General features: G+C 37.1%; 1 protein-coding gene across 1 annotated transcript in view; it reads right to left on the bottom strand.

Annotated features, from left to right (window-relative positions):
• The window catches only part of nol10 (nucleolar protein 10), a 57173-nt gene that overhangs the window by 24008 nt on the left and 19470 nt on the right, over window positions 1-13695 (bottom strand). The window contains exons 3-10 of the mRNA XM_060821819.1: window positions 12699-12797; window positions 12426-12503; window positions 9819-9856; window positions 9523-9659; window positions 6865-6930; window positions 5751-5811; window positions 5581-5666; window positions 2354-2432 (exon numbers count right to left, since the gene is read on the bottom strand). Of these exons, the coding sequence (XP_060677802.1) occupies window positions 2354-2432; window positions 5581-5666; window positions 5751-5811; window positions 6865-6930; window positions 9523-9659; window positions 9819-9856; window positions 12426-12503; window positions 12699-12797 (644 nt within the window). The remainder of the gene's footprint in view (window positions 1-2353; window positions 2433-5580; window positions 5667-5750; window positions 5812-6864; window positions 6931-9522; window positions 9660-9818; window positions 9857-12425; window positions 12504-12698; window positions 12798-13695) is intronic.

Here is a 13695-nt window from a genome sequence, read left to right on the forward strand (position 1 = left end):
CAGCAGGCAATTAGGAAAGTAAACGTAGGTCTTTTTTGCAAAGCATCCATTTTAAAGGAAGTATATATTTGTATCAGAAGTAAAAATTGGCCTCTGGATTAGAATGTTGGCCTGTGATTAGGGAACAAGTAAACTAGATCTATATTCTCTGGAGGTGAGAAGAATAAGAGATTATCTTATTGAAACACACAAGATTCTGAAGTGGCTTGATAGAGTTGATACGGAGAGGTATTTTGCCCTAGCCAGGGAATCTAGAATAAAGAGGCACAGTCTAGGAATAAGGACCCAATTCTTTAAAATTGAAATGAGGAGCAACTTCTTTACTCAAATGATTGTGGATCGTTCATTGATTAGTATATTTAAGGCTAAAGACTGATAGGATTCTTAAGGGATCAAGGAATATATGGAACGGTTGTTTTTTTAAAAATTCTTACATGGTATGTGGGCATTGGTAACGTGACCAGCACTTCCAGTCAAAACCCAATGTCTTTGAACCAAGTGGTTTGCTAGGCAAAATAAGAGTCAACCACATTTAGACTGAACTGAAAATGTGTTGCTGGTTAAAGCACAGCAGGTCAGGCAGCATCCAAGGAAAAGGAAATTCGACGTTTCGGGCCAGAGCCCATCATCAGCAACACATTTTCAGCTCTGATCTCCAGCATCTGCAGACCTCACTTTTTACTCGCACATTTAGACTAAGGCTAGGTAAGAATAATTTAGTGAATCAGATGAGATTTTATACAGTAAACAATAGTTACATGGTTATCATTATTAGACAAGTTACCTAGACTAGCAAATTCTCCCCAAAATGCTAGCTGGAATCTCTGGATTATTAGTTGAGTAACATTATCACTAAGCCACTGCCTTCCCCATATGAAATGGTTAAGCAGGTTCAATGGACTGTATGGCTGCTCTAGCTCCTGTTTATGATAATAATAATGGAATTGTTTGCAAGCAACCCAAAACAAAGATTATTGATGAGACTTGCAAAAGATAGTGGGGGTTGAGGACGATTCCTCAAGGAACTCCTGAAGTGATGGCAAACCTCTGACAAGCACAACCATTAATATACTTTCAACCAATGAAGATATTTCCCTTTGACTTTCCCAATTTTACTGTGATTTCGTGGTGCACCTTTTGCAAAGGTGCTTCCCTAACAGCAACAGCAGTTACTATCACAAGATAACAGTTTGAAATGTAGAAAAAGAAATTTGAAGAATGCTTTTCCAAAATTAATTTGTGTGACAAGCATGTTTCAGAAATCTTTTGAGAATAATGTAACCATGCTATCAATTTCAGGTCCAAATTTTTGCAGTTTAATAACTGTCAAGAGTGTATTTTATACTTGAACATATACAACACTTCAGATAGCCAGTATAAAGTGTCAGTTGATGACTGTCAGTTGAACGGACCAGTGATGTATTTCAGGACTCTGCTTAGAGTGGAGTTGTATTAAATCTTTGGAAAATGAAATCCTTCTATGGTCATATTCCTCAGGAATTTAGCACAACATAGCATAACACAGGAGACTGTCATTGTAAACATCGCAAAAGACAAACAATATGTTGTCAAATAATATTGGCTACAGCTGTAACAGTCAGTTCAGTACTTGCTGCTTAGCTGATTGGAAAAATATTCCTGTGATGCAAAGTAGGCACAACATAGTAAACTAAGTAAACGACAAAAGTGCGTGCATAAACAAATAAATTCAATTTCTAGCTTTCTGGATTTTTTTTCAATTATTCAGAAGAAGTGATATCAAGAATAATTCCATTGATGGTGTGGTAATATGACAATAGCAATTAAGTGGGAGCATCAATTATTTTGTAAATTTGCCTTACACATAATGCTTGCACCCATACTAAGCAGCAACAATTTGGTTGCATTTGCACTGATGCTAAGTGGTTTTGGATGCACATCAATGCAGAAATGACAGCATGACAGACGACTAGGACACTAAATTCCTCAGGAATCATACCTGGATGGATCTGAATTTCTAGAGAATGCAGTACAAATCCAGTCCAACTTTAATTCTAAAACAATCCACTGGTCCCATTCAGACTACATGTATAAATGGTACACACTTCTCATGAAAGAAAATCACTATTGCAACTAATAAGTCATTGTTGCAATGAAAGGAGGAAGAGAGAAAAAACATAAAAGGGAGTGAGAAAAATAACTTTATAATGAAAATGAAATTATTACACAAAAAAGTATGAAGAATTAATCCTGCTACAAAAATTACAAGGTTATGAATTTCTCATGTTACGTTATGAAGCTACTGTTTCTTAAATTAAAGAAAGGCTAAATGCAATAAATCAGTAGAAATGTCATGTCTAGATACAATACTCACTTGCCCTGTTGTAGTGCCAACAACCATATGCAGTGCTCCTTTAAACTTCAAAGCAGAAATAGAAGGCAAACCTTCGATTCTAACAGAAAATACAGATAAATTTCAAACAGGGCATTAATATACACTATTGGTAATAGTTATCACCCTGCTTATACGCCAAATTTCCCCAGACTGAAAAAAAATCAAAAATGTTGGAAATGCTCAACTACGGAGAAGGAGATGCTAACGTTTCAAGTCTCCGAGCAGAACAGAGCCTGAGGGGACTCAGGGTTTAAATCAATCTTACAACAAATTATAGTCTTGATGATTTGAAGAACATGTCTTTACACAGGCCTGTACATTTCTGTACACAATCAGTATAGGGTGATTTAAACGAATCTACGTGTGCACAGTATCCTTCAGGTTACTCTATGGCTAAGATTTACCTACAGATTTTGAAGTTCTGATGTAGGATATATCCCCATTGTGGCAAAAGTCCCTATTAAGTAATTTGAAAGTATAACCATATTTAGTCTAGTTTCTCAGGAGGGATGTGATGTTGGACAGCTTGTAGTATTGATAGAATACGAACATTTTTGATATTCTTTTAATTCCAATAAATCAACACTGTCAGCCCTTCATTAGGAAGGAAGAAACAGAAATTATTCTTAAAATAAAATGAAGGTGTTCAATGGTCTGTACACGACTCAAAATTCAAAACAGGACAAATGAGTGGAAATAGAATTGAACTGATGCACTCTCACGGGAGAGATTGTCAGAACTTGCAGACAGTCCTCGTTGTAATTTGGACACAAGATTTTTCATTCCATATTCTCTGTTGGGCTTTTGAAGAATCACAATTATTACAGTACAGAAGGCCATTCTGTAGGTCCACTGTTGCCAAAATGAATATTTCACCGAATGCTTTCTCCTGGTTTCTTGCATACTGCTCCTTTCCAAATAAAATCCAACTTCTTTAAGAATGCATCAGTTAAACTTGCCTCTACCAGATTCTCAGACAGTGCATTCCGGAGATTAACTAATCAACACATGAAAAAGCTTTTGCTTTTGTTGCCAATTACTTTACTTGGTGCTCTCTTATATTTGATCCTTTCATGAGTGAAAATAGTTTCTCCATACCTACTTAGCACAAACCCTCCCCGATTTTGAAAACATCTAGCAGGTTTCATCTTAGGCTTTCCTTCTCTAAGAACAATCCTAACTTCTGCAATCACAAATCAGCATTGACATTCCTCAAACATAGTTTGCAAGAATGATTCTGTCTTCAATGTCTTTGAATCCTTCCTACAGTGTCACCCAGAACTGGATTCACTACAACAGGTGAGGCCAAACTATATTGATACAAGTCTAACAAAACCTCCTTGCCCTTGCACTCTGTGCCTGTCAATAAAATCTAAAGGTGCTGTATGCTTCATCAACTGTGCGCTCAATTTGGCTTGCCACTTCAATGACTTAAGTAGATATTCATTTTGGTTGTTCGACTTCTGCATTACCTTTAGAATTGTAACCTTTTATCTATGTTGTTTCTCCACGTTCTTCCTCTCAAAATGAATCACTCGTATGTCTCACATTAAACTTAAATCTGCCACTCATCTGTCCATTCCACCAACTTGTTTATATTCTTCTGATGTACTCACTATCATCCTCCTCTGTTTACAATATTTCCAAGTTTTGTATTACCTTCACATTTTGATTTGGAGAGGCCGGTGTTGGACTGGGGTGTACCAAGTTAAAAATCACACAACACCAGGTGTTGACTATCACCTGATGAAGGAGCAGCGCTCCCAAAGCTAGTGCTTCCAATTAAACCTGTTGGACTATAACCTGGTGTTGTGAGATTTTTAACTTCAAATTTTGAAATTGTGCCCTGTACTCCAAAGTTGAGGACATTAATGGACATCAGGAACAACAAACATCCTAATAGTGACTCTTGGGGAACTCCACTAGAAACTTTGCTCCAGTCCAAAAACGATCCATTAACCACTATTGTTTCCTATCATACAGGCAATTCTGTATCCATGTTGCTATTATCCAGTTGTAATGCACATTTATTCACACGGCTACTAAGTTTGTCTCAAATTATTATTTCTATAAGTTTTCTCACAAGAGAAGTTAAACTGACGGGCCTGTAGCACAGGATTTATTGCACTGTGCATCAATTGGAAGTACAGGTGACTCGATGACTACAGGGCCAACTGACTCCCCATCTCTATCATCAAAAGGATCGAATACAAATTGGGAAATTAAATCAGTCCAGCAAGCTTCTCATTCAATCACAAGCCTTACCACTAAAGTCCAACCACACCTGAAGCTGTCAAGCAGAGGCCAGTCTTATCTTGGGTGGTGAACAGTATGATGAAGTGCCAGGTCACACAGCATGACAACCTCTACTGAGGTGTGGGATCACAGGGGTGATCTTGCTGAAATGGAGTCCAAAGCTTGGGTGGTTATTCCCCATCTCTCACTCATGCCTCGAAATAATGGCAAATTAAAAGGTCACCCTCAAATCTGGTTTCCTTGCTGGGAAAGCAACCACTTTTCTCTGCTGCTGAGAAGGCAGATTGCCAATGAATCATTTTAATTGCTGCGGTGGTTTGCATCAGTCTTTACGATGGAAGATACTTTGAACATCCATTAATACCAAAGAATATGGGACAGAAAGTACAGGGCATCACCATCAATGGAGGGGCAGTAGAAAACAAACTAATGGGGCTAAAAGCCGATACATCTCCTGCTCCTAATGAGGTGCAGCCTAGGATCCTAAAAGAAGCAGATACTGGATAATGGCTGCACTGGGTGCTTTTCCAAACATCCTTGGATCCTGGAGAACAGGAAAACTGCCAATGTGACACCCCCTATTCAAAAAGGGGAAGATACACTGCATCAACTATTTACGCTCTTTCAAAAACACATTTCAAAGTCCACTGCGACCAAAAAGGACAAGGGCAGCAGATGCACGAGAATATCGACACCGCAGGTTCCCCCTCTGAGCAACATACCATCCTGAATTAAAAGTATATAACTACACTTTCACTATGGCTGGGTCAAAATTCTAGCAGTCCCTTTATAACAGCATTGAAAATGTACACACAGCCCCATGGACCATAGGTGTTCAGGGAGGTGCACCCGCACCTTCAAGGCAATTGGAAAATGTAATAGATGCTGAACGCAGCAACGAATCACACAGGTTGTGAATGAATTAAAAATATACACATTGTATTGCTTACTCAGTGTCAGCTGTCACACTGCTCAGGGCACAATCAAGAATTCCTACTCTGTTTCTTGTACGTGGATCCCAACATTCCACTTTACCCTAAAATGGGCAGAATATTTCAAGAGGTGAAATATATTTATTTAATGCATATCATTCAAAAACAAATCAGGAAACTGTTATTACCTCAACTGTTCCAGCAGCAAACAGGTAGTGTGCAGGGTTAATATCACAAACGTTGCTTTGTCTGAGAATATAAATAGTTGACATTAAAATGTATTTTTAAAAACAGCACTTTGTCTGACATCTTGCTACCATATATTGTAATAAAATCATATTAAAATAGGAAGAAAAAAAGAATGCTTTTATGCTTCTGAAAAGCATCAATTATGTTCAGACAATAATCAACTTAATTTCAGTGATAGTTTGCCCACCATTTTTCAATATCAGCATTCCACTCCCCTCCTAATTTAACCTAAAAAGTAGCAACCTTTGTTTAAAATAGAAAAAGCGTTTCTCTCTCCTTTTTTACCTTCTAACATGTTCCCTATTTTTGTTGGGCAATGTTAAATTGTTCTTGCCATATTTTATACCAATTTTAGGAACTCAGTACTGAATAGGAAAATGTTACTAGTCTGTCATGTCCGAGAGTTCTGGTAATTATGCTTATGATGCAATGTAGCCATTTAATTCAAATTTTAACGTTTTTCTCCTTCCTCAGGCTCAACATGATTCAGATTCAGCATAATCTGCAAGGAAATAGCTCCACCTGGTGGCAGACTTACATAACCTCATTCCATGGTTCAAAAACAGAAATGTGCAACTTCTGTTTTAGTGTCCTGTCTGAGTCAAATATCAACCTGAACATCAATTTTTATATCTTCGTTATCTCTAATGTTACTGTAATTCCTATCTAAACGTCTAACACATCCAGAGTCACTTTATTCACTTTGTTGGCCTTCATAAAACTAAATTACAAGATCCATCATATCCTCACTTCCTTCATCTTTGCAATTTGTGTGTGTTGCTTTGCTCACCTAATCCTAATCAGTTTTATGTCTTGTCTTTGAGCCATCTTCAAAAGCAGAATATTTAGTCATCTCAAACCAGGCCCTGGCACCATTTCCTTAAACTGAGTCTTCTTACATCCTTGTCCCTCTCCTGAGGTTCAACATCTTCAATCAGCAAACCTATGCTTTCTCACATAATGGCTCAATAACCAATTATTTAGCTTTGTGAAACATTAAGACATTTCATTGTATTAAAACTTCATCACCGTGCAGGTTGTTAAAATACTTACGAAGCATCCATCTGTAGGGAATTTAGGAATCGCCCCTGTTCCAAATTCAACCTGTAGACTTCAGAGCTGCAGGATACACAAGAGTATAACAGCGTTTAAAATAATTCACAAAAGGTCTCATTTTCAGATGTATTTAGTTCATTTCTATCAACAGCAATTTCTTTGCCATCCACTCGTGCCTTTAATGGCACATGCTATAGAGGTGTTCTTTTCACAATGATTACAGTTCAGGATAGGCTATTCAGCCCATTTCATCTAACGCTATTCATTAGCATTCTCCCTGTAATCCAGAACATTGATCCACTTAAACTAACTTTTGCATTCATCAATCGAGCCAGCCTATATCAGACTATCAGGTAGCACATTCCAGTGCATTATTCGATGCACGAAGCTTTTTCTGATATCATTTTTGATTTTTCCGTTAATTACTTTAAATCTATGCACTCTTTTTTTTCAAATCTTTCATGAGTGGGTACAGTTTCTTCTCATCTATTTTGTTCAGACATCTCATGATCTCTAAAGAGGGTCAGAGATCTCTGGAATTCTCTTCCTGAAAAGGTGTTGGAAGCAGAATTCTTGTGTATTTTTAAGACAGAAGCAAAAGATTCTTGTTAAACAAGGGGTTGAAAGGTTATGAGGACTAGACAGAAATGTAGATTTGAGGCTACAGCCAAATCAGGCATGATAAGACAGGCTCAAGGAGATTAATGACTTATTCCTCCTGATCCTGATACGTATGTTTCAGTTTTGAATCTCTCTGCTAGATTTCCTCTTAGACTTCACTTCTCTAAGGAAAACAGTCCCAACATCTCTAGCTTAACTTTCATCACTGAAGATCCTTATCTCAGGACCATTCTCTGAGATCTCTTCTGCACATTCTCCAAAGCCTTCATATCCTGGATACAAGTTTCTCGCTGAGTTGGAAGATTTCTTTTCAGACATTTTGTCACCATACTAGGTAACATCATCAGTGAGCCTCCGGTGAAGCACTGGTCCACTTTTTATTGATGTGTTTAGGTTTCCTTGGGTTGGTGGTGTCATTTCCTGTTCTTTTTCTCAGGGGAGTAGTAAATGGGATCCAAGTCAATGTGTTTGTAGAGAGCGCTCCGGTTGGAATGCCATGCTTCAAGGAATTCTCGTGTGTCTCTGTTTGCCTTGTCCAAGGGCTGGTGTTCCCAGTCGAAGTGGTGTCCTTCGTCATTTACATGTAAGGATACTAGTGTGAGTGGGTCATGTCTTTTTGTGGCTAGTTGATGTACATGTATCCTGGTGGCTAGGTTTCTGCCTGTTTGTCCAATGTAGTGTTTGTTACAATTCTTGCAAGGTATTTTGTAAATGACATTAGTTTTGCTTGTTGTCTGTATAGGGTCTTTCAAGTTCATTAGCTGCTGTTTTAGTGTGTTGGTGGGTTTGTGGAACCGGGGGCTGCTGAAGAGGTAAATTTCCCATTTAAATTAATGGGTTTGTCACAATCTGCAGTTTCGGGCATCCATGATAGATTTTGGAACATACTCCCCTGCGGGTACGGGGGGACTACTGTATCTTCTTTCTTCAACACTGCAATGCTCTCCTTACTCAAGGCTGTCACTGCCACTCCATGATTCTTCCTCAAGTACTTTCCAGAGCACATTTTTTCAGGAATATTTAACACCCAGTCCTGCTCTCTGAGCAAGGTCTCTTATAGCCACATCACATTTCCCGCAAGAATCGAAAGCCCTCCCTCTCTTGCACCATCTTTCCAGCAACACAAATTTAGTTTATGAACTCTGGTCAATTCTTCACTCAGTTAAGATTCAGTTAAAGCAACAAATTTATAATTTTAGAAAATGCTCTGTGTAAAGAGAATTGCAACATTTTGAAATGCTAAATTTTCATCCATTGCTATTGTTCAAGGGCTAAAGAATTTACAAATAGGCCTGGTTGGTCATTCGAGTAAAAAGTGAGATCTGCAGATGCTGGAGATCACAGCTGAAAATGTGTTGCTGGTTAAAGCACAGCAGGTTAGGCAGCATCCTGTTCCTTTTCAGCTGGTTGGTCATTCCTCCACTCTACCCAAAGAAACAGACATGGATGAAATCAAGCACATTTCTCAGTGTGATCTTCGTATAAAATACAGATGGATGTTGTTACAAGCACTGTCAAATCATGGATCAAGTTCAATGGCAATCCCAGTGAAGGATAGTTAACCTAATCAGCAGTATGCTTATAAGACGATAAGACAGCGGAGCAGGAGTAGGCCATCTGGCCTATCTGGCTCCGCCATTCCATAAGATCATGGCTGAGCTTTCTGTGGAATCCTCTCAGTTTACCAGCCCGTTCACCATAACCTTCACTGTTCAAAATCTATCTGTGCCTTAAAGACCCAGTGTTTATATTTATGTATGGTGAGATACGAAACAAAAACAGAATGAATATAAATCAATGGTGTCACATTGCAGAATTCAAAACAGAAAGCATAAAGATTCAGAAGTATGGGTCTACTTATCTTCACAGGCTTGTTTCAACAGCATATATCAAAGCAATTCTTAACATTTAATTATGAAGTCCCCAACCGTATTTTGTCTCCGTTTTACATATACGTCCCACATCCTCACACAGTGTTAATGTCAATCATCTAAAACTTCTTAAATCCTTAACAGTAACGTAACATTTCCATACCTTGCTCCTACAAAATAGAGATCACATGATGGATAATGATAGGAGAAATCTCGACCAAACTTAGGGATACGTGTCCTGTAATAGTGGCCATGCTGTGAATGAAACTCCACATAACGATCACACTGGAGGAATACTATCTGTAAAAATCAGAAAAACACTTATTTAAAAAGTGAGAATTGCAGCATAATTACTTGCTATTTGTTTGAAGTGTTGGAGTGACACATTTATTCATTATAATAAATGGAGACCAATAGTTTAAAATACAACCTCAAGAAAACCCAGCAGAATGTACTTACCTTTGAATAATCATCTGATAAAATTTCAAATGTTACAACTGCAAAAGAAAATTGATTATAAATTACCAAATTATGGACGAATATTAATATAATGAAAGTAAACAAGCTGAAATATACAAAATATACATTCAACAAAGATCAAAGTAAAATGTATAGTTCTTAGTCTTCAAAATTGTTAAAACATTAGAAATTATGTTCTTATTTCCAGGTCAGTGTTATGAAACTTTCTTTTCTGGGATCATAAACATTTTGGCTTCATAAATTTTGTAACTAGCTCAATCAAACACAAAAACTGATATTAAAACAAGCTAAACATTGGTGGTTCGAAACATATATAAGAGCCATGTTAATTATTGCTGTTAAATTTTTCCACCCTTCCAAGCTAGAAAATTGCATAGCAACCATCTTATACTCCCAAAACCGCACTGCAACTAATGAGAAGATCTCCAACACTCATATTGTAATGCCAGCTTTCCAACCACTAAACTAAGAATTAGTTAACATAAGGTTCTGTTTGCTGATGTTTTACAAATCATTAAATAGTTCTTTAGAAGGCATCCAGAGATTAACCTTCACAACCTCCCACTGTTCCTGGGACTCTTAGTGGATCAACAAATATCACCTTTCTCTTAACTTTTCCCTTCAAAATATGCTGTTAGGGTTGAATAAGGTTTGCCATCCATAATATCACTACATATGACTAAATAATATTACTGCTTTGAAAGATACCCCTCTCTCAGGTGGATTAGCCTCCCTCGTTCCATGACAATCTATTCAAACTCTCAAAGTCTGGCTTTACCATCAAATCGTATCATTAAAGTTTTCCACGTCCTAGCTTAGCCTCTTATGGCCCTGCCGGATTACATTCCCACTAAACTCTTAACCATCCAACTGACTTTGCTTCCTCCCATGCTAGTTTCCAAGAGGGTTTGTTCTCCTCAGGTACTGTCACCCTATAATTCAAACATTGTCACCATATCCTCCTCTTCAAACAACACACCCCATGTGCCTTTTTTTTTTAAGTATGGTCCCTTAAAATTTGTATTTGGTTGTCCATTTGTAGTAACTTAAAGAAGTTTGCCTTGTGTTTGGGAACTTTTGAATTGCTGCATAACTTACAAGATGTTCAAGTATTAGTAAAATATTTTCAACCTCCTTTTTTCTCTAATTTTTTTAAAACATGGTAGTGACTCGCAAATCCATTTCCATCTTGCCTGCAACATTTATTCTCTTAAATTATGCTTCCACCCTCACCACAGAATCAAAACAGTTCAAATTAATGTCCTTGGTCACTGTGATTAATTCTTTCCTAAACATTCTTCTTCCAAGCCTCTCAGTTGCCTACCTTAAATGGGACAGTTTTGTTTGGTTCCACTTTTCCAATCCAATTAGAATATCTCCAGGAATGGTTTTTCTTCCTGTCATCAGCTAAGTCTGCAGTTACCCTATTTCTGGAAATCTCCTCCCTTTCATTTATACACTGCCCCTGAGGATAGCACAAAGACATAGAATTTAGTTCCTCAGGAATTTAGCCTATACACATCACTAGTTCTTCACCACCTGTTTCAACACCTTCACTGTTTGCAATGTCAGCATACTTCTTTGACATTTAATTCAAAACGGATTGCAACTTTCACCATCTATACCATCCCGTTGTAAACACTACATTCTGGGCCATTGATTCTGTTTTCTTTCTCACCATCAAAATGTTAAATTTCACTGTAAATGGCGCAAGTTATCAATTTCACCTCTTTGCAAATCACAAAGACTGCTTATTCCATAACACACTAATTTTTCCCTTTCTGTCTCAGGCCCATTGGCTGCATAAATTTCATTAGTGCCACTACCATCTTCATACTTAAGTGATTCAAATGCCATCCAGCTCAATCTACATCATCTTCAGTTCCTCCATTATTTTCATCTTATTCAGTACCAAATCCCAATTTAATCTTCACCCCTATACTTGCTGACCTAGATTGCCTCCAAGAACCACTATTGCCTCAAATTTATTTTTTTTTAATCCCAATATTCAAATTCCTGCATTGGTCAGATCTCTCACTATCTCTGAAATTACCTCCATCCCATAGCACTCCAAGGAGGTTATCATTCTTCAATTCTAACCTGATGCTGCCCAAGATTACATTTTAGAACCCCTGGTGGCTATGTCTTAATTAATGAGCCCCAAACTCTGAAATTATCTTCTGCCTTCTTCCTTCGCCAGTCAAGACTTTTTTCCTCAGTCACATCTCTTTAATTATGCATTCAATTAGACCCAAAATTAATTTTTTACTCTATCAATTTTTGACCCATTATGTTTGTGCACCTTAAAGCATTCTTCATAGCAAAAACCCCATTTAAAAATCATTTAAAATTCTTAATTCTTTTTTGGACAAAATTATTTCAACAACAGTTTTTTTCTTGAATGTAGCTGCACAAATAAAAACAGAAGTAAAGTAAAAATCAGATTTTAGTACTGAAAACTTAATATAGCACATCCTATACAATTAAACATATAGCAATGTTAAAATATTACACTTTCTTAAGTGGGTTTAAGTTAGTTTTATTTAAGCTCCATATTTTAACAACTTAATTCCAAATTTACTCAACCTTCTGAATCTAGGCATCGTTCAAACTTCATGGATAACTGGTACGCGTCATAACATCGAATCCTTGGCTTATATGTGCCTGCAAAGATGAACACTTAAAAATTGAACAGCAATAATATTTATTCATTTTCAAAAAACTGTTACTGCATCCCACTCCACAGTGGTTTAAAATATTGACAGATTAAAGCCTGATTCAATAAACCAATTTGGAAGATGACAATCTAAATGAAACAATTAAAGGAAATAAATAGTTCATTTACAAAAAAAAACATACCAGCTGCAATGATATACTGGCCATCTCTTGAAACTTTAATGGTGGTACTAATTGTAGGCATCTCAAAATCTTGTATAAGTTCAATTCTTCGACGTATATCTAGAGAAAGGCAATTGTTTTTGTTATTAGTCATAACCAGTTGATGAAATTAGGAATAAAGTGTTTTCAACTAAGGTACTTTCCATAAAAAGTAGATTAACCCATAGGATTGTTGACATCCTCCTAATAAAAAGAGACGTAAAAATTACATTGTACCAGAACCTGCTTCAGGTCGAAAGCAAGCAGTAAAGGTTTAATATTAAAGATTTAATACATGGTAGACAAAGAAATTTCCATGGCTGGGTTTCATGTCAAGTCTGGAATATTGAGAGATCAAATAGTGAATCTATATGAAACTTTAATATGGCTATAATCAGAGTAAATGCTTACAGATTTGAACTCCACATTTACAGAAGAATTTCATGCAATTGAGAGGGTAAATAGTATGTAAATGTTTAAATCCATCTGCATCCAGCTAACATAACTTATAAGTAGGAAAATGCTTCAAATTTATGATACAGAGGACATTATGGAGTGATATAACAATATTTAAGAGTATCCAGGAATAAAGGGGAATAACCAGAAACAAACAATCTAAAGAGAGAGCTCAGAGCAGCAAGGAGGGGACATGAAGAGTCCTTGGTTGGTAGGATTAGGGAAAACCCAAAGGCTTTCTATAGGTATGTCAGGAATAAAAGAATGACTAGGGTAGGAATAGGTCCAGTCAAGGATAGTAGTGGGAAGTTGCGTGAGGAGGCTGAAGAGATTGGGGAGACACTGAATGAATACTTTTCGTCAGTATTCACTCAGGAACAGGACATTGTTGCCGATGTGAATATTGAGTCACAATTAATTAGAATGGATGGCTTTGAGGTATGTAGGGAAGAGGTGTTGGAAATTCTGGAAAGGGTGAAAATAGATAAGTCCTCTGGGCCTGATGGCATTTATCCCAGGATTC

Source organism: Hemiscyllium ocellatum, chromosome 3, assembly GCF_020745735.1.
Source record: "Hemiscyllium ocellatum isolate sHemOce1 chromosome 3, sHemOce1.pat.X.cur, whole genome shotgun sequence".
NCBI lineage: Eukaryota > Metazoa > Chordata > Chondrichthyes > Orectolobiformes > Hemiscylliidae > Hemiscyllium > Hemiscyllium ocellatum.